This window comes from Schistocerca cancellata, chromosome 6 (assembly GCF_023864275.1).
Source record: "Schistocerca cancellata isolate TAMUIC-IGC-003103 chromosome 6, iqSchCanc2.1, whole genome shotgun sequence".
In the NCBI taxonomy this organism is placed as follows: Eukaryota; Metazoa; Arthropoda; class Insecta; order Orthoptera; family Acrididae; genus Schistocerca; species Schistocerca cancellata.
Genome location: NC_064631.1, coordinates 191,904,889 through 191,927,675, shown reverse-complemented (window position 1 = coordinate 191,927,675; position 22,787 = coordinate 191,904,889). Strand labels below are relative to the sequence as shown.

The 22,787-nt window shown below is 41.5% G+C and overlaps 1 protein-coding gene across 2 annotated transcripts in view; it reads right to left on the bottom strand.

Annotated features, from left to right (window-relative positions):
- Positions 1-22,787, bottom strand: part of LOC126190781 (leucine-rich PPR motif-containing protein, mitochondrial-like) — a 185,958-nt gene that overhangs the window by 103,651 nt on the left and 59,520 nt on the right. For both annotated transcript variants that reach the window (XM_049931322.1, XM_049931323.1), the window contains exon 6: positions 6,700-6,882. In XM_049931322.1, the coding sequence (XP_049787279.1) occupies positions 6,700-6,882 (183 nt within the window). The remainder of the gene's footprint in view (positions 1-6,699; positions 6,883-22,787) is intronic.

Here is a 22,787-nt window from a genome sequence, read left to right as displayed (position 1 = left end):
ATACTAAAAAAAAATCGAATTTTCAATACATGTTCATCTTGTAGCGCACATCTTTCTGAAAAGTCTGAAACATAAAACATATGTATTCAAGGAAATGTACGACATATTATTTGGTCTTAAGTATGCCAAAGTGCAGTGCCACACCTCTTCATAAAGCATTTTTCTACCGCACGTCCAAACTATATTCAGGAGAGTGGAAATTGAAATGTCCTGTGGTGTCTCTCCTGCTCCCAGTCGGCCAGTTTGACAGCCTGCACCTCTTAAAAAAAAAATCTCGCAATTAATAGCGGATGTGATTATATGTAATCGAGAGAACAAGAACTCTTCAGAAAACCTGAACTCTTTATTGCCTATTAGTTAATAACTTGCTGTTTTGTGTGACATAAAATTAAATATAGGATATGTAAAACCAATACTGACAAGAGATAAGCAAGAGATTACACATTTCTTCAAACCTTAGCTCCTAGCATTTTTTCTCTCTAATCTTGCTACAGCTTTACATGGCGTACTTTCCTTTCTGCAAAAGAATCTATTACCTCATCAAAGTTTGTCAAACATTTTGCTACATGAAAAATCGAAATGTAGTTATCTAATACTGAAAAAGCTGTTAATACAACTAATACCCAAGACTGGTGTGGTTTATCGATCTGATAACGTCTATTTTATCACTGTCTGCTGGATAAAACAAAATGGGCCTTTCTAATATGGCAGCAATTTTGTAACACACCAAATAAACGAGACTGTTTTGGCACAAATTGCCATTTTTATAACACGACGGAATATAATCCATGAAGTGCCAATATCAAATGCCTATTAGGCCTACTACAAACAAAAAGCTTTATGTTGGGAAACACTTTCACATTTCATTCATACACACCAGCTTGTCAAGCATGAGATTGAATAGTAGTATTACAAAATTTTTATATAAATTTGGAATCGTCTTATTCTTCCATAATTTGTGTGATGTCCCCGTTTCTTCTCCTTCCTCGTTCTAACAAACAATCTTGTCATCACCAATTCTGTAGCTATTGCTGCCACTGTCAAAATTTGTTCGCCAATTAACTTCACTAACCTTGCCAGAATCACAGGTTTAGTTATCCCGCAATTATTTTCCGGTTAGGCGTAGTTCCAATTCACTAAGTGCCCTTCACTCTTTGCAACATTTGTATCCAGCAGATAAAATAGTCCAGACCATCCAGGAAGCCCTCCTCCACCTACAGCAATTGGGGAAGGTGGTGGCTTTCTGCTGGGTTCTGGGGCATGTCGGCATTGCTGGGAATGAAAGGGCAGATCTCGCAGCCAAGGAGGCGTGTCTCGATCCACAAGTATCTCATGTGCTATACCCCTGCATGCACTCACCTCGCTGTTGAGCTCACGAGTCATGCGTCGGTGGGAGGATAAGTGCTGGAAGTGACTGACAATAAGCTCCGTAGAGTCAAGCCCAAAACTCGTGTGGTGTACTTCCTTTCAGCCCCGTCGACGGGACAAGGTTCTCCTCACTTGGCTTCGGATAGGCCACAGCCCTAAGACTCATGGCTTCCTGTTCCGGCAAGAGGACCCTCCAATGTGTGGTGCTTGTGGCGTCCAGGTCACTGTGCGCCAAGTTTTATTGGATTGTGTTTTATTTTCTGACCAGCGGGCCGCGGCCGACTTGCCAGTGTACCTGCCATCTCTTTTAGGCAACACTTGGACGAATGTGGTTAAAGTTTTAAAGTTCTGTGCCATGTCAAATGTTTTTACAAAGATTTTAGGGAGAGGATCTTAATTTGCTCACTGTGTGACAAGCTCGCCCATATTTTATGTAAGTGGCCAGCCAATGACAATTTCCTGTGGCATTCTTGTTGCTACGTTTTCACTTTCCTTACATTCTACTTTCTTATGTAGCATTTTCCTTCTTTTCCTGCTTTCTTTGCGCATGTGTTTCAGTTTTATTAGGTCTGTCCACATTCATTCCCTTTAATGTGTGTCAGGGTGCTGATGACCTCGACGCTGAGCGCCCATAAGCCCCAACACACACACACACACACACACACACACACACACACACACACACACGTTATTACGTGTTCGAACAACACATTTTCCGCGTAACTTCCAGAATAGAACTTACGCGGCTGCTAGCCAGGGACTGTACTACTGGTCCTTACTAATGTAGCGATATGGCCAAAAATTTTCTGTCAAAATTTCATTTTCTTGAATACACTGAGAAGATAATACGTAATCTTTCTCACCTGTTATCCATGTCAGTCGTTTATTTCCATTCTGGTAGTCTGAGTCTATGGATTTCGCTAGTAATTATAACAATGCCGATCATTCGCAAACCCAATCAACCACATAAACAGACAGCGATTGGCATTCATCCCTTCGCCTTTACTCCCTCAAGCTCGTGTAGCCCCATCCCCTTTTGTCTGCGGAAAGTTTATTTCTAGAAGCGACGAGGATTCTCCTGACAGACATCACGTACACTATGCATGCATTCATTCAAAAGTCAACTTATGATTCATTCAGAAATCAACTTAAAATGTGTTCAAAAATCAAGAGGGAAGAGTTTCAAAACCATATGAATAATCGATAGAAAAACGTGTGCTGAATGCTAGGCGCTTTATGAAACAAGTTTTTTTTCCTCAAGAATATTAATTTGGCACCCCCCTTCCCCGGTAACAACTAGCTGCTTGCTGCGACTGCTTGCAACAGCCAACAGCCACATTCCTGTAACCAGAAGCGGGAGACTCTACTACTCAAACGTGACTCAACTGCACATGCGCATGAGCCCGCGCGTAACTGCTAAAACAAATCGAATGTAAACAGTTGTGACTTCACGCTCATTGGATGCAATTTGTTGTTATGAAGCACTGCAAAGTCTTCCTAAAGCCTTCGGCTCATTTTCAGTTGGCAGACGCTTGCATGAGCACTGTGTGTCGTTGATGTATATGGCGCATTTCCGTTGCAATTTAAGTTATTTTCATTTTTTTCCTCTCGTTTATGTTTTATTGTTGAAGTATTATTCTGTACTAGCGGGATACAGTAATATCCTTTGTTAGAGTATCAGTTCTTACCAGTCAAAATTACAAAAATTTAACTGAAAACTAAAACAATGAAAAATTCCCGGAATTCTAAAAATATCCCGGGATTTTCGCGGTTTTCTCCCGGATGAAAAAATTCCGAGGTTTTTCCCGGGTCTCCCGGTTGACCTGGGTCATATACACCCTGCCCACAAATCACTATTTGACCTGCTGGAAAAATGGAGACCCATTATAAAGCCCCTTTCAAACTCTTAAGTGCAAACAGAGAATTCAAGCTCATGCAGGGTGTATACGGGGACAAGGAAAAAAAATTCCCGGATTATTCCCGGATTTCTCCCGGATATCCCGTTTAAAAATATGCTTTTTCCCGGGCGAAAATACACTTTTTCTGTTCTAAGTGACAGTAGGTTTTCCGAAGATTTTCCCTCGGAACTGTAAAACTTATCAATCCTTTGAATGGTTAACGTTTTATACAATCGCATAGAACTTCCCGGAAAAAAAGAAAAGACGGGGCAAAGAAGTTTTGGAGAGACTTTTAATTAAAAAAAGAGGAGAGAAGTTTTGGAAAGACCTTTGATTTGCAGCAAAATATACATTGCATATTTTCGTATTACGAAAGTATAAATGCGAATTGCACCAAACACAGGGCGTTAGTTTCCGGGGCGTTCAAACCGAGGTTGCGATGTTCTTTTGTAAGCGAGTCATATCTCAATCCACAAGATCTCGTCAGCCAATGGCAGCAGCTATTCAGAGCATATGACCCGTGTTATAGTCAGCCAACAGCAAGATCACTGGTTACATAGCGCGAACACGCAAGAGGAAAAGTTAACGGTTTACACTAATGTACACAGTACCGTATATCTACAAGAAAAGCTAAGCTTTCACATATAATGTTAGTCTCTAAGATTAACACGCTACAACAGAACCTAAGCTTTCACATGTAATATTGATCTTTTTTGCGTGTGTTATACTTTAAGACACATCACACAAATGTGCCAGAAAAATTTTAAATTATGACATAAATGTCTCGGCTCCAAATTCTTGTAAGTGGCTGGTCCTCAAACTGTTCAGTTTCGAACGCTCTGTGATTTAGATATCCATCCCACTTTCTCACACGTAACACAATTCATCTTGCGTAAAAAGAAATTTACTTTGAAAGTAACACTTTTCTAACTACCGTTCGTAATACTATCCGGAGACTGTTAGAAATAGGTTCGATTTACCAGTTGCCAGAGAGCGCCAGAAACCAGGCATTATTGTGCGTGTGCAACTGCAGTGGTGTAGGAAGCCCGTATGTTCGTATGTATAAAGCACTAAGAGAGCTTACATTACACCATAAAAGAAACAGGCAAACAGCGCATCAGAGGATACTCCAAAGAGCATCGGAATTTCGTAAACCATACTAAAATGCATAATTCGGCTTGAAGTGCAAATTGGCTTTTTCCAGATTCACAATGAAGTAGGTCCCATCTGATATTAAGCTTTTCAGTGTGGTTTTTGGGATGTAAATTTTCTTGGAGTTCCAGTACTCTACGATCTCATTTTTGGTTCTTTATTACGGCATAATGCCATATATGGCAGAAGATGATAACGTGCACTTGAAATTGCACTTGAAATTCAGCGAACACTTGGAACTAGCCAATACTGTAGAATGAAACACTTCGTTTCAAATAAAATGATTGCTCGGCGGAAAGATTAATAAAGCCAAATTTCTTTAGCAAACTTGCAAAAATAACTTCACTGTTCTGCAAATACTTGACTGCTACTAACTTGGAAACAAAATAAAATCAGAAAACTGAAATTAATAATATATTTTTGCCCTCCGTAATTATGTGAATGTATTTTAATTCGCTTGATAGCTCCCGGCCACAGAAATCCATTTTGTTTTCATTTGACATGTGAGCTGTACACGAAGAGAAGCACCGAAATCACTTAACGTTAACACGGCTAACGTGGAGGTTAACCCCCTCCCCACTACAACTCAGACAACTCTGTGCAAGTGTGAATCTGGCAGCTAGGGCGCGCGAGAAAAATTTTTCTCGTTTGCATCTGGCTGCTTGCTGCTACTACCGATACAGCTAACAGCCAAACTTCAAGTAGCGGGAGAAGGTACTGCTTAATACGCGAGTCAAATGCGCATGCGCAACAGACCGCTGGCAATTGGTCAAACGAACCTGATGTGAACAGTTGTGACGTCATTCTCATAGCAAGCAGTTTATTGTTACGAAGAACTACAGTCTGCGCCCTACGGCATTTACATATTTTTGCTATTTGCAGACGCTTGTGTGTGCACGGTTTTTTGTTGTTGTAAATCGCACATTTCCTTTGCCACAAAAGTTTTATTTTTTCCCCTCTCGTTTATATTTTATTGTTGCAGTATCATTCTCCAGTAGCAGGATATAATAACATTCTTTGCTAGAGAATCTATTCTGCAGTCAAAATTATAAAAATTTAACTGAAAGTTAAAAACAGTGAAAAATTCCCGGGTTTTTCCCGGTTTTCTCCCGGATGAAAAAATTCCCGGGTTTTTCCCGGATTTCCCAGTTGTCCTGGGTCATATACACCCTGTCATGGGAAACTCTCGGAAGTGCCTCTTTTCCTAAAGAGTGCTGTAAATTGAACAACAGGGTCAGAGACAAGAGGTCAATACTATAAAACATTTAAATTTAAATTTTAAAAACAGCTATCATGCTACCATTACACAAAGTAGAGCAGATTCTCTGGATGCAAAGTGTAGAACATAACAACAAAATACCAGTGGTTTCTACTACCAACTTTTTTTCTTCGGGCAAGGTATTATGTGCAAACAACACACAGAACAGAACTGAAGCACTTGACCTTTTTACACAAAGTTCTTACAAAATGAGGCGTCCAGCCACAACTCGCAACCTATCTTTGTAGCTTTGCTTTGGTCAGTACCTCTGTCCTACATTCCAAACCCTATAGATGCTCTCACGCATATCATGTGAACTAATACTACTGAGAGAGAAAGCATTGGCAGAGCAGCAGGCATTTCATGGATCGTGTGTTATAACTTATTCAGCAACATTGCTGCCCACAAAAGACAAGGGTAGAGGCCTGAGTCACAGTCTGATAGACAGTTAAAAGTTTCACTAAAGCAAAAATGCCACTGCAGACAAAAGATCAGTTCCAATAACAAAACCTGTCCTGCGGCTAGTCCCAGCTGTACTATTCCAGTACGGTACTCCAGGGAGTTTCTGCGAAGTCTGGAAAATATGAAAGTGGAAACAGATATGAAGCCAAGAAGATCATTCAGAATGTGTGCCCAAATAGTTCATTCAGTCACCTAAATAATTCATTTGCCAAGAACAGTGCTCTCAAAAAGCCAGAGTTCGGGTTCTTAGTTGTGGACGTGCACACAGTTTAAAGTTCAAGAAATGTCATAACAGCGCACATTCACAACAGTGCATATTCTATTATAGGATGAAAGATACATTATGAATACACTGGTGCTTGCTAAACAGATAACTTAATAGGTGATAACTTCTAGTTGCTGCTCAGTTGGATATTATCTACAAGTGAAATGGTACAAATATCATGGCACTCCTTAGTGGAAATGAAAATGTTACGAAACTGCTCAACAACTATAATTAATTAATAGGCACAAATTCGTAATAAGATGACATCCCATTCTGTAGACATCTCATATACTTACTTGATTAGTCTTCACAATGTCTTCAATAAAGAAATTACTGTAGTTCTGATAATCTGCATCATTAGGCAAATACTTAAACAGAGTATAAGCTTCTTGCACTTTCCCCAAATGTACAAGATGCGAGGCCAAATTAGCAACATTTGGGGTCATGTTAAGGAGCCCAGATGGAAATATCTGCAACACCTACAAAATAAACAATACAGTTTAACTTTCCTGTAACTGACAGACCAGTAATATTGGCAAATATAAACTGTAAATTACCACCAAAGAACTGAACCTATTTCTTTTGGACTTGGACTGGTATGTATAAAAAGTAAAACAAAAATGTTACGGAAACTAATGTGGCTGCAAGAACACATTAATTTAACGTGGTGCCAAGTAATGTTGTAGGTAAAAAAGATTGCAATAAAATTAAAATTACAAATGTTAATACAGATTCATCTATTCATTAATTTGTCTTATTTTGTAGATCACATACAAAAGGAAACCTCAAGCATGTGGAACAAGTCAAGTAATACATTAACAAATTACAAGACATCAAAAAAACTTATTCTGTTCATTGTATTAACAATAAACTTTCCCTACAGCACTTAACACTATTCACACTTATGCTACATAAATTTAATCTAGTATGTTGAAAATAAAGCTGCTACTTTGGAAAAAACTGCTGCCTTCTTATTTATACAACAGTATTTTTCAAAAAACTGTGTTACCTGTGTCTGTAAATACTGTGTCCTATTTATGACACATTACTGCTTGTGTCTTCCTGTGTGCTGGATGGGGACTCAAACCTGGGACTTACTGTCTTTCTTGTGCAAGCGTTTAACCAACGAATCTATCCAAGTTTGACTCACGACCCATAATCGGAGCTTTAATTCTGCCAGCACCTCTTCTCCTACTTTCCCAGGCCTAAGTTCTGTCCCAGGACACAGTTTTAAGCTGCCAGGAAGTTTGAAATCAGCATACACTCTGCTGCAGAATGAAAACTCATTCTGGACCTTACTATTGGAAAAGCAGATTACAACAAATACTGCTACTTGCCACGTACTAAAAGAGTCACACAATCCCTGATTCTAGATATTAATGTAACCTGTAAAAATAATGGCTAATGAGATATGTTTTTAATTTGAGTTTGAACTTACTGAGATTCTGTGATAAGCCACCAAGCTACAACTTGGACATTGGGCACCAGACAACCTCTCTGACTGTGGAGCACGGCAGCTAGGGGAAGGCACTATAGCCAAGCTGCAGCGTGCAATGACTGCAGAGGCGCAGCCCAGCATCACTTACAGCTTGCCAGCTAAGTATGCGATCATTGCCCAGCAATCATTCTCATTCTATTCTGACCCCACGTGCTGTTCCTTATGTTTACTGAACTGTCTTTCATATGTTGGCCAAGTGGCATTCCTAACATTGTATCTGTGGTTCACATAGTGCTGTATGGCTGTTAAATACACTTATTCTGTAAGTGGTGTTTTGTATTTTTATGTTGTGAAACAAAACGTAACTGATGATGATGATCCTGGGCATCACAGGCTACCTTACCGGGTGCATCGATGGATGTCATGCTTCAGCAATTCCTAAAGCAGCAGTTAGAGGGGCAGAAATGTCAGGAAGGTTTGTTGTCTGCACACCCAATACTGTTTCCACCATATGGTTAGTCAGCAGAGGAGTAGGGGACATACAAGAAACTGCTACAGCAGCATTTTGCTATGTTCAAGTAACAGATCCAGATGTGGTCAAATCAGTTTTTCTGTCATGGATGTTGCCTAGTTCGTAGCAGCTTTTGGGCAAACTGGCCACTCTCACGGAACTAGTGCACCGGACCTTTGAAAAAATGTGTGCTTTGTTAACTATCTACTTTCACCGCCACATCCATGTAATTGCATCCCATGTGAAATTTTACCAGTATCATAAACAGCCTAACCAGCCAAATAACGCATGGGCAGCTGAACTGCAGGGAATCAATAGGAAATGTCATTTAGTGACTCCTGTCAATATTTAATGTGGAAGTGATGAGTACAGACGTGATTATTCAGGTGGCATCAGATAAGGACATGTGTCAGAAAGCTCTACAAGCAGGGGACCCTTCTGGAAATTGTAAAGTGGTCCCAATCTTTTGATGTTTCCAAGGGCATGAACCTGGGTTCATGTGTTGGCAGTCACATCAGACCTGAAAGAGTGGTCCACTCTGGCCAACATGGCCAATGCAGTAACAGTAGTGCACAAACATCGTCCTCTGGCTCTAGATCATAAACAAGGAAAGAAGCCTCTGCCCCTCCCCCCATCATCCTCCCCCCCCCCCCCCCCAATCATTTCCATCACATTCAGACTGTTTTCAAACACATGTCAGAGAAGACTGTCCCAAAATGTGGGCATGGTGGAAGGCATGCCAGGCCAGTCATCTCGCATGTCTGCCGCGCTCTAAACAAGAAACACTCGCCTCAAGAAGACCAAATGGATATTAACCCTCCACTTGGTGCACCTGTGTATAAAGTACACAAACCATTGAAAACATTGTCTTGTACCATGCCACTGTTGTTATACATCTGTGAACTCCTACCTGTTTCTTCATTATTGCTTCAGTAACACAGTAATAAGCTGTGTTGTCATATGTCCAAGTGAGCAGCCATAATGTAAAATAAACAGCAAGCTATGTGAGAAAAAAATTGCAATCCATGCAAGAACATGACCAAGATAATGAGCTAGCAGCACACTCACATAATAAGGCAGCTGTCTGAGATAGCTAGTGATCGAATAGGCATTTGGCTGAGATCTGATGCAGCTGCTTTGTTTAATCCTTTGAGAGGGTCATTACTGTACAGTAACACTTGTATGTGGCAAAAGAGTGATATAATGAAATTTTATTTTATTATTATTTAATTAAACAGTGCTTTAGCCCATACAATGTAAGTTATTATAACATTGTTGAATAAAACTAAGATTAAAGTGTGATTTTGCTCATACATGTTTTCCTTGTAACATAAAGACAGCTATTCTTCACATGCGTACAAAATAAAATGTATGCCCCGTTTTGTTACAAAAACAGTGTGCCCATGCGGCTTTTCACAGATGATGCTGTCGTATACAGAGAAGTTGCAGCATTAGAAAATTGCAGCAAAATGCAGGAAGATCTGCAGCGGATAGGCACTTGGTGCAGGGAGTGGCAACTGACCCTTAACATAGACAAATGTAATGTATTGCGAATACATAGAAAGAAGGATACTTTATTCTATGATTATATGATAGCGGAACAAACACTGGTAGCAGTTACTTCTGTAAAATATCTGGGAGTATGCGTATGGAACGATTTGAAGTGGAATGATCATATAAAATTAATTGTTGGTAAGGTGGGTGCCAGGTTGAGATTCATTGGTAGAGTCCTTAGAAAATGTAGTCCATCAACAAAGGAGGTGGCTTACAAAACACTCGTTCGCCCTATACTTGAGTATTGCTCATCAGTACGAGATCCGTACCAGGTCGAGTTGACAGAGGAGATAGAGAAGATCCAAAGAAGAGCGGTGCGTTTCGTCACAGGGTTATTTGGTAAGTGTGATACCGTTACGGAGATGTTTAGCAAACTCAAGTGGCAGACTCTGCAAGAGAGGCACTCTGTATCGCGGTGTAACTTGCTGTCCAGGTTTCGAGAGGGTGCGTTTCTGGACGAGGTATCCAATATATTGCTTCCCCCTACTTATACCTCCTGAGGAGATCACGAATGTAAAATCAGAGAGATTCGAGCGCGCACGGAGGCTTTCCGGCAGTTGCTCTTCCCGCGAACCATACGTGACTGGAACAGGAAATGGAAGTAATGACAGTGGCACGTAAAGTGCCCTCTGCCACACACCATTGGGTGGCTTGCGGAGTATAAATGTAGATGTAGATGTTATTGTGCTTTCATTTGAATATTGCACCCCAGTTGGGTTCTCTCAGAAACTGTTCATCACGCTGACTTTGTGCAATACACAAGTTCAGCTACAGATTGACATTAGTGCCTCTGCATCCCTGTTGGATTTTTAAACTTTTGTCCAACTGGGGGCACTGCCCCTTTGCTCTACAGCTTGCTGCTTAGCGACATGTAACAAACAAAACATTCCACTTGCTGGACAAACCATGATAACGGCAAAGTACAAAACTGTTGTACAGTCCTTTCTTGTCACAGCACAGACACACAGCTCTCAAGGTATGCATTTTAGAGCCCATATTAATTAGCCTGTTTTTTTCTTGTTTTGATCCATACCAATACCTCTGAAAATTTGTAGATTTTGGTCCGGTGCACCCTATTTGTCCAGAGGAACACGACCTTTGAATCACACTGTACAGTTTATTTCTGGATATTCAATAATATAAGGAGCGTTCAAAAAGAAACGAGCCAGAGGCATGATTACAGAAACCAGTACCTGAGGTATTGACCCTGGCTGTTGAGACACTCGTCCCACTGTGACACAAGGTGGTGAATGTATGTCTCATAAAAGTCCCAGGGCTGCAATGTTAACCAGTTCTGCACATACAGCTGGACATCGTCATCCAAGGGGAATCGTTTGCCCCTATGCTGACATTCATCTTTGACCGAGATGACCCCCTTCTGATTCACTTCCTGCAGTGCAGGAAAAGAGTGAATACCCAGCATTACTCGCAAACCTTGACCACCCTTCGCCAAGTGATCAAATCAAAACAACCAGGCAATCTCACCTGTGGGGTCATTCTGCTCCACAACAACTCAAAGCCTCATACGGCCAACACAGTCGTGGCACTCCTACAGAAATTCAAATGGGAGGTTCTCGGCCACCCTCCATACTGTAGAGAACAAGGGGCTATTTTTAGGAAATACGGTGCGAAATTGTGATTTAGTGTGTTTCAGTGCATAGCACGCCAGCCTCACAGCAAACAGCGAACGAAGGCCGGCCAGCACGTTATGCAGGTGACACAGTTTTGCAACGAGCATCAGTATGTGTGTACGGCAGCCATCAGAACGCAGCATTAGCAGAATTACAAAGTTGTGGGCCGTGTGTGGCGCGGTTGCGTTAGCCAACTCATCGAGAACCTTCTAATAAACAAGCCACCGCGTAACTAGCGGATTCAGCAGCGGTCTGCACTATATAAGGGCATCAGAGGTGGGCATTGGTATTCGGTTCGACCAACTAGGCGTTCGGTCGCTGTCACGTCGTCGTCATCAGTGACGCTGTCTCCGAGAACCGGTTGGCAGGGAGCGTTGCCGCTGCTGCATCGGCGTCTCCCAGCGTCGTCACGAGCCGCCGCGTCTGCAAGCTGGGCTGCGCTTTGTGCTGCTAACCTCCTACCGCCTGCGTAGCCGCTGACCGAGCGGCGTCACGTTCCCCGGACTGCGTGCATCAGCTCGTCTCCACCACGACACGAGCAGTGGGGCTGAGCTACAAAATCGCCAAAAACAGCCACCTCCTTCTACCCAGCCTCGCCCTACAACGCCGACCACGTCACCCGCTCCGGTCATCCCATTACAAGTGGTGTCAGTCGGGCAACCTGCACATCACACACTCCTGTTACAATTGGTGACAGTAGTGGTCTTTTCCCTGGATTTGAAGGAAATTGTGGCTGGTAATCGACGTCTATATGTGGCACCTGAGAAGGGCAACAATGGATCAGCAACTCCTGCAACATGTCAAGTAAGTGCCAATTTTTCGTTTGGTGGTTTGTCTGAACCGGCAGCATAGTCCGTCTTCCCTTCCTGTTCCTTTCTGGACTTACTGTAGTCTTGATTCGATAGCTGGTAGTGATGGAGCAGTCTGTGTCAGCCGAGGTGGCTATTCAGCACCTACTTGAGCGAGTGTCGGAATTAGAGATAGAGCTTACTCGGTCTAAAGAAGCGAGCAAAGAACGGTTTCCTGTTAATGCAGTAATTCTTGACACTAACACTGCGTCTTTGGTCATCCCTTTCTCGGGAAAAGCTGGGGAGGATGTTAAAATTTTTTTTTTTGGGAACCTTAGCACGGCCACTAAATTGGGAAATTGGGGTGCAAAAACACTTTTGCATGTGGCTAAGTTGAAAGTAACTAGGGATGCCAGAGCGTGCGTTACATGCCATGAAGAATTAAGGGATGCTCGGACATTTGAAGTATTCAAAAAAGGGTTGCTGGAAAGGTATTGGAGGAAAAATACATCTAGATATTATTGGGAACAATTGAATAGAATGTATCAAAGGAATGGGGAATCAAAAGAAGCTTTTGTAGATCGAATTCGAAAAATTAATGTTAACACCTATGAGCTAACGGATTCCGATAGGGTTAATGAAGCCATTCTGCGGGAATACAACCCGAAACCTCCCGCTAGATTAGGACGGAATTCCCTAAGACTCTCAATGAAGCAGTCGGAATCGCTGTGGTGTTAGAGGAAGTTGAAGCAGTAACAAAGACGTGGGACAGGAAAGCATTGTTTAACACAGAACTAAAATGTTTCAGATGTGGTCAGATGGGACACATTAGACGTGATTGCAAGGAAGTGCAGTACAGGAAATGCAGGCATTAGGGTCATATGGAGCATAATTGCAATGGGTCCCGTCAGAAACATGATAGGAAACTGCAAGGTGGGCCTCACCCCCCACAGTTAAACAGGGCAGGGGGTGATGGTCCACTGAGCAACACCCCCGGTAAGGATTAATGCTAGTGCAGAATCAGTGGCAGACTTTTTCTGACTGGCTTGGTGAGGGGCAGACCCTGCAAATTTTTATTGGATACCAGGTCTCAGGTATCCGTGGTGAGTAGAAGTGTACTCGGTAAAGTAGAATTAAAACCACCACGCTGGGCATTAAGTGGCGTGGGTGGGGGACAGGTGAAGTCACTCGGATCAGCGGTGTTAAACTTCCGAGTGGAAATGAGGAACTTCCAGATGAACGTACAAGTTCTTCCAGTTGTTGGCAGCAGCTATGATGTAATACTCGGATTGCATTTCCTGGTTGCGCATCACGCAAAAGTTAACCTGGAATGGCGTACAGTTGAACAGGACGGAATACAATTTCGCCTAGGTTCTGCGGCCAAAAAACCATTACTGTTGCAAGGAACTGCTCAGACGTCAGGTGGGCCACCTAAACTGTGTACAAGGTCCCTTAGGGTTAACTCGCGGGATACTATACCGAAGGTTACAGGGAAAAAGAGCTAGCGTACTGGTAAATTCGTTGTGTGTCGTTGAACCTCTGTCAGAGAATGAGCCGCTGGTTAAAATGAAGTGTTTTACGCGCCGTAGCGTGTCCTACGTGCGGGATATAGAAGGAAAAAAGGTTGTGCCTGTCAATATTGATAATTTTGGCCTTGAAGAGGTGCAGTTAGCACGGGGTACTGTAATAGCGAATCTGGAGATAATAGGGGAAGATGAACTGGATAAGGACTTCGCAGCAGATTACACAATGTCGGGAGAGTCTGCACTGAGGGGTAAAGTAGCACATTTAGAAGGGCAAGACAGACAAGTCATGGAGAACCTTTTGACGGAATATAAAGAGTTATTTAATTCTCATGGTCCACTGCCCGGCACACCGTTAGTTCAGCATTACGCCCCCACTGGGAATGAAGCACCGGTGTATAAACGTCCATATTGTGTTCCCAAAAGTTTACAGCCTGTCATGGAAGAATTTATTAATCAACAGCGTAGGGATGGGATAACAGAAACCAGTAGCAGTCCCTGGTCCGCTCCTGTCGTAATAGTGGGTAAAAAATTCACCTGATGGGGGCAAGGCATATCGTTTTTGTTGTGATTATCATTTCCTGAATCAAAAAACTGTATCGGATGCATACCCAATGCCTAATATCACTGAAACTCTGGATAATTTGGGTCAGTGTCGGTACTTCATGACCTTGGATCTTCGAAGCGGGTACCACCAGTTGGAGGTCGCCCTGGAAGACCGACTGAAGACAGCTTTTTCAACACCTACAGGTCATTTTCAATATCAGCGAATGCCTTTCGGACTCAAAAATGCCCTGGCAACCTTCCAATGGTTACTAGATAGCGTGTTACAAGGGCTGAAACCTAATCAGTGTATGGTATATTTGGACGACATAATTGTTTTCTCAAAGGACGTGCAAGAACGTGGAAAAATGTCATTTTTTGTTGCAAGAAGTCCGATATTTAGGTCATATTATAGGACAGGAGGGTGTCCGCACGGATCCAAAACTTGTAGAGGTGGTAATGAATTTTCTGACACCTATAAAAGTAAAAGAGTTGCAGTTTTATTTAGGTCTTGCCAATTTTTACAGGAGGTATATTCCAAAATTTGCGGAAATTGCAAGGCCCCTCACGCAGTTGTTGAAGAAGGGAGCAAAATTTCATTGGTCAGCAGAATGTGAAGAGGCTTTTAAAAAGTTAAAAAATATGTTAACATCTAGTCCAGTTTTGGCTTTTCCAGATTTTAGTAGACAGTTTATATTATCTTGTGACTCTAGCAATTTTGCTTTGGGTATTGTATCATCTCCAGAAATAGATGGGCAAGAACACCTGATAGCATATGCTTCCAGACAGTTAAACAATGCAGAAAAAAATTGCTCAACAACCGAGAAGGAGTTATTGGCATTAATTTTCGGAATAACTTATTTCCGAGAAGGAGTTACTGGCATTAATTTTCGGAATAACCTATTTCCGGTGTTATTTGTATGGACGATGTTTCAAGGTGATTACTGACCATGCAGCACTTAAGTGGTTGTTACGGCTTAAAGACCAAACGAGCAGATTAACTAAATGGGCTTAGCGTCTTAGTGAGTACAATTTTGAAGTGATTCATCGACCGGGTAAATCGCACGGAAACGCAGATGGTCTGAGTCGTAAAGTATGCGCCATGGAATGCACAAGAATAAATGAGAACGAATGGGTGGAGGCACAAACCGCCGACACAGATTGTCAATGATATACCTTGCAGCGACAGTTCATTGTGGAAGACGGGATATTGTACCGTAAAACTAGGAACGGTCCATGCATAGTCGTACCAGAAAAACTACGAAGCCAAATTTTAAGACAAGCACATGATTCAATGTTTTCTGGTCATTCGGGTCAAAGAGCAACGGAAAGGAGGGTAGCACAGAGTTATTGGTGGTCAATGCGTAGGCAAGATGTCGATCAGTATGTAAAGAATTGCATTCTGTGTGCTCAACGGGTGGAATTAAGTCATCAGAAAATTGTGTTGCAACAACTACCGGAAGCGGATAGACCTCTCCAATTACTTGGCGTACACGTCTTAGGACCATTTGTGCAAACACCGGCGGGTAATCGCTATGTTTTAGCAATAATAGATCATTTTTCGCGCTATGTGTCTATGACAGCTATTCCGGACCAGCGAGCCGAAACAGTGGCTCACGCCATGGTACATCAATAGATATTGAAATTCGGAACACCTGAAACTATAATTACAGATCAAAGGTCAAACTTTATGTCCGATTTGATGAAACAGTTATGCAAGTTGTTGCATGTAAAGAAATTGAGAATGAGCGCGTTACATCCAGGCTAATGGTCGGACCGAGAGAGTTCATCATACAATAGCTAAGATATTAAGATATTATGTAAATTCGCAACACAACAATTGGGATACCCTATTGGCGTTTGTAACCGTGGCGTATAACTCAAAATTGCATGAAAGTACAGGATTGTCTCCGTATGAAGTACTGTTTGGTTGGAAGATGCCATCACCATTTGAATTGCTAAAGACCCCACCAGGAACCGATATTTCAGCTGTTAAGGATTTATCCACAAAGTTGACAACAATCTGATGGCAGGTGAAAAAAATAAATGTTAAAGCGTTAGAGAGACAGGACAAAGTTCACAATAGAAAGGCAGCTTTACCCAAATATCACGTAGGACAACGGGTGATGATTAATCCGTATGTGCCAAAAGGCAAAATGAAAAAATTTCTATCCCGTTACCAAGGTCCTTTCCAGGTGATAGAGATGACATTGCCGGTGAATGTAAAATTACAGCTTCCAACTCGCCCTACTATTGTGCATGTGAGCTGAATTAGGCCTTTCAAGGGGAATTTTGGGGAACTTCCTTCATTGACTGCAGTAACTTCTAGTGGAGAGAGAGATGAATCTAAGAAAAAGAATAAGAAAGGAGTAGATAAACAAGAGAACCAAGTTAATTGTGGAAGCGATCAGACATGCTATTATGCTCTTAGGCCACGCGTAAAAAGGAAGAGCTAGTGTGAGTTGTTTTTCTTTTGTTTCTCAGAAGGCATGATGTTCGGGTAAGACCAGCAGTTCCAACGACACGGGTTCCGCTGAAGGAGGAAGAGGGAAGGTGTGCACTATCTCTCAGCATAGTTATTCTGTTTTGCTGTTGCGACTTAGCTGAAGCCTTGAAGGTACATCCTATATCAAGTGGACGTAATTATGTCCGGACATCAATGGACCTTAAGGATGGACTGTAATATTTGGGTGGTTGAAGACAAAATCCGTAAATTAGAGGCTACATTTAATGAACTTCATTCCATGGTGGCTAATCAGATAAGGTTTAATGACTCACAGGGGGATATCAGCTACTACGATCAGCTTTTGCATGCAATGCGCAGGCACCTAACCCCGGTACTGTTACCTTTGGAACAACTTTGAGAAGGATTACGGAAAGTGCAATCGGAATTGCCCGCATCCCTGGAGCTACTGACGACATTAACAGACGAACACTTATCCCTGTACTACAAAATGGCCACTCTTACCAGTACGTGGATGGGTACCCTGCTGAGAAATCATACCATAATACCATTAACATGTAAGGATTGTACATCTGAATGTTATGCCTTGCATACATATCCAGTGAAGTGGGAAATTTTGCAGAAATTCGTACAATTAACCATACGGGAAATACTGTTGCGTTGTCGAACAGGTCCAGTTACTATCTGCCCCACAAAATTGTTACACACTGTTCCCAAATCTTGTGAGTATTCTCTATTCCGCTCTCAAGAACCAATTGCAGAGTGCCCTAAGGAAATTACAGAAGGCACGGTGCAGTTCTTTCAGCAAGTAGGTCCACATTGGGTATTTTCAGTAATGGAAAACACAGTCGTTATTTGCATTTGTTATGAGCAGGGTAAGCAAGGGAGTACGTAAAGAATAGAATTTCAGGGGCAGGGACTGTTAATTAACGGCACACAGTGTGACATTTCAGGGGCAACTTTCCATTTACCAGCCATGATTACTGGAGTTACAATCATGAACGTAACACGCACATTGATTTATGTACCCCACCAACCGGTGCAATTTGTCACGAAAGAAAATCTCACTCTTTTGAACAGCACATTAGACCCGACTTTGCTCGCCTCTTTGGACTGGATGCTAGCAGCTCAGGATGGACGTATAACTATGGAACATCTTTTTCAATGAGTGCATGAGTACCATAATGAGCATAAGCAATGCTTACTAGTTATTGGATCATCAACCAATGCTACCTGTATTTTTATCTTTGTCGTATGATTAGTGTACTATTGGCTCAAGAGGACGGTAGCCCAAATCCCGCCCCTTCCAACCTTTAACCTAAGGGTCCAGACAAAATCACTGAACAGTTGTGAGGCACTGCAGCAGAAGACTGAGGAATGTTTATGGACAAAGATTAGACTGAGGATAGAGGTGAATGAACACAGTGTAAATAGTGAATCAATCGCATTTTGTGATGTTTGTGAAGTGAACTGTACTTGTTTTGACTTTTTGGTTGAATTCAAGCACGAATTCTTTTCATAGGAGGGAGGAATTGTAGAGGACAAGGGGTTATTTTTAGGAAATATGGTGCGAAATCGTGATTTAGTGTGTTTCAGTGCGCGATGCACCAGCCACACAGCAAACGGCAGACAAAGGCCAGCCAGTGCGTTATGCAGGTGACACAGCTTTGAAACGAGCATCGATATGTGTGTACGTGTGCGGCAGCCATCAGAGCACAGCATAGCAGAATTACACAGGTGCGGGCCGCGTGTGGCCAAATCATCAAGAACCTTCTAATAAACATGCCGCCACGTAACCGGCGGATTCAGCAGGGGTCTGCACTATTTAAGGGCACCAGAGGTGGGCGTTGGCATTCGGTTCAACTGACTGGGCATTTGGTCACTGTCACATCGTCATCAGTGACACTGTCTCCAAGGACCGGTCGGCGGGGGGCGTTGCCCGCTGCTGCATGGGCGACTCCCGGCATCATCATGAGCTGCCGCGTCTGCGAGCTGGGCCGTGCCTCATGCTGCTAACCACCTACCGTCTGCGCAGCCGCTGACCGAGCACGACGTCACGTTCCCCAGACTGCGTGCTTCAGCTCGTCTCCACCATGACACAAGCGGTGGGGCTGAGCTACCAGAAAATACATTGGAAGAACCAACAATAAAGAGGAAGATAGCCAAAAACAGCCACCTTCCTCTACCCAGCCTCACCCTTCAACCCCGATCATGTCACCTGCTCCGGTCATCCCATTACAATACAGTCCGGACATCTCTACCTGTGATTATGCCATTTTTGGTCCCCTTAAAAAGGCTCTGAGGGGCAAACGATTCACTTTGGATGATGACGTCCACTGTCCATGCAGAACTGGTTAACATCGCAGCCCTGGGACTTTTATGAGACAGCCATTCACCACCTTGTGTCACAGTGGGACAAGTGTCTCGACAGCCAGGGTCAACACTTCTAACAGACAGGTATTGGTATTTGTAATTATGCCTCCAGCTTGTTTCTTTTGGAACGCCCCTTGTATATGCAATACTGAATAAAACTGGAATGTTATTAAATGAACTAAGGGGAGGAAAAATTGTGCAGAAAGGTTGTTATTAGTGGTGATTTTAAAATTAATGCTGACTTCAAACTTAATGAAAAGTTTGCTATGCATATGAAGGATCTTGTATCTGTATATGACTGAAGTCTCAGCTTTGAGGACTAGACGACATTAACACAAGCTACTGCAACATGTCTTGACAACACTTAGTAGTAACTATCACATTATGACAAAAAAAAATTCATTTTAATTATAAGCACGTCTTTTTGTACTGCCAATAAATTTTAACAAAATCTGCACCATAAACAGAATCAAAAAATTGTCCAAGATAATATGCATCAGTTTTTAAAATATTATGAAAAATATACTCATCAGTTAGCAAAATGTGTTCAGTAAACATCAACTACAACACCTACATAAGGCAATTCATTAATTTATTCACTGAATGTTTTTACATTACATTTGTTGCATTCCATGTATTCTGCCAAGAGGGGTCTGTGGGATGACAAAAGAAGTCAGAGACGTACATTTTATTTACGTGAAATATAATGAAATGATTTAACATTATGAACAATTATAGTAGCCTTGTGTGAATCCTAATTATATAATAACTTAAAACATTAATATTAAGTATTTCAGTTAAGATGCTCCACAATGGAGATGGAGCTGCCCAGCAAAACGTTCTTTACTTTAGTCTTAAACTCAAACATAATATTTGCAAGAAAGTAATATACTCGAGCAGACTTTGAATAAATGTGTGTTCATGTACTTTTCTCCTTTCTGTACTAATGTTAATCTCTTGATGTCTTTGTAGTAGCGTGTTTTGTCCTATTGTTATAGTCATGCTTTACAGTATTTTTTGAGAAAAGAGAAATATTAGAAATGACAAAGGCCATTAATGAATATACAGGGCGATTAGGAGAAATAGTAAATATTTTAGGTTATGGTAGTATAGACTAATCTGAATAAAACATTCCATATGGTATGTGTCCAATTTCTAATGGTTCCAGAGAAAAGTTTTCATTTTGCATTTTGAAACTCTAGTTGCTATAGCTTTATTTATCAACTGTCGTTTTTGTTTCGATGTTCAACTTGTGAAGTTGTGGTCGAGTTTACATAAATGAATTTTTCAATCATGACTGATTTGTTGGTCACTTCTACAATATTTACGAATGCTAGGTATGACAATATGGCATTTGTGTATGGGATTTGCAACGAAAATGATGATGCTGCTAGCAGAGAATGTAGTAGATGAGTTCCTAACTGGGGAGTTGCAGATGTTATAGCATTTTCTTGTGTTTTCACCAAACCATGTGAGGCTGGTGCAGGTCTCAGCAGTCAAATTTCCTCTGAATTTGTAAATGAACAAATTATGGCTTAATTAGAAAATATTCATTTGGTGGAACACAGTCCTTCAACAAGCAAATGAAGAATTTCTATACATACAAGAATATGGCAGATATTATATATGCATGACCTCTGTCCTTATCATTTGCAGCAGATCCGACAACTTAGAGAAGGAGCTGATGGCAGTAGACTGGAATTTTGTCACTGGTTAATTCTAATTCAATGAGTAAGCCCCCCCCCCCCTCCCCTTTAAGTCATGATGGTAGCCCTAACACTTGTAACTCTCATCAGTGATCTGATAATCACCTACAAGCCTTTGTGGACACGAGTTTCAAGAACAATTCACTGTGAATGTACTATCCTGAATCTACATCTACATTTATACTCTGCAAACCACTGAAGTGCATGAAAGTTCCTTGTTCCATTCATGTATGGACCACAGGAAGAATGATTGTTTAAATGCCTCTGTTTGTGCTGTAATTAATCTAAGCTAGTCCTCATGATCCTACAGGAGCAAAATGTAGGGGTTTTTAGTATATTCTTAGAGCCTTCATTTATAGCCAGTTTTGAAGACTTGGCAAGTGGGCTTTCTTGGGATAGTTTGTGTCTATCTTCAAGAGTGTGCCACTTCAGTCTCTTCAATATCTCTGTAACACTATCCCATGGATCACACAAACCTACGACTATTTGTGCTGCTCTTCTCTGCATACATTTTATCTCTCTTTTTAGTCCCATCTTAGTACAGTCCCACACACATGAGCAATATTCCAGGATGGGTCACAAGAGTGATTTGTAAGCTGTCTCATTTGTAGACTGATTACACTTCCCCAGTTTTCTACCAATAAAACAAAGTCTGCCACTAGCTTTACCAAAATCTGTGTCTATGAGATAGCTCCATTTCACATCCCTGCAAGGAGTTACACTCAGGTATTTGAATGAGTTATTTATTCCAACTGTGACTCACTGATATTACAGCCACAGAGTACTGCCCCCCCCCCCTTTTTTAAGTGCACAATTGTACATTACTGAACATTTAAAGCATGTTGCCAATCTTTGCAGCACTTTCAAATATTATCAAGAGCTGACTGAACATTTATGAAGCTTCATTTAAGTAGTATTTTGTTATAGATAAGTGCATCATCTGCAAGAGGGTTGAGGTTACTATTAATATTGTATGCAAAGTCATTAATATACAACATGAATAGCAAGAGTCGCAACACATTGCCCTGGGGCACACCCGAAGTTACTTCTATATGTGTTGATGACTCTGCATCCAGGATAGTTTGCTGCATCCTCCCTACCAAAAAGTCCTCAATCCAGTCACAAATTGTGATTGATACCATTATTTGTACTTTTGATAATAAGCGTACATGTGGTACAAATTCAAATGCTTTTTGGAAACAAAGATGTACTGAATATTTCACTATTTCATGTGAAAAAAAGTGTGAGTTAGTTTTCACATGATCAACATTTTCAGAATCCATGCTGGTTGGCATGGAGGAGATCATTCTGTTCAAGAGATCTCATTAGGTTTGAGCCCAGAAAATGTTCTAAGATTCTACAACAAATCAATGTCAAGGATATTGAAAGTTATCTGGATCACTTCTACTACCTTTCTTGTAAATGTATATGGCCTGTGAGGTGTCGTCTTTACTCCTTAATTATTTACAGGCTGCTAGAAGTTCTTTATCATTTTTTTGATGTGGTATGGTACACAATAAGTTGAGTAGCCTGTTGTGTTTCTGCATCATCTTACAGTACCTCATTATCTAGACTTTCTTGAAAACAATGTTCCAGAATTATTGGAACAGATTTCTTTGGTTACAAGGATAGGTATTTCCTTCCAGCATGACATGACCCACCAGATTTCCCAGACGATTTATTGGCAGAAGTGGTCACATTCCTTGGCCACTGAGGTTCCTGGATCCTACCCCTTTACACTTTTTCCTGTGGGGATGATTGAAAGACAAAGTCTACAAAGAAAAAGTAAACACAATAGACAAACTGATTGTTCATATTATGGATAGTGTTGTCCTATTAAAATAGTGCCCACA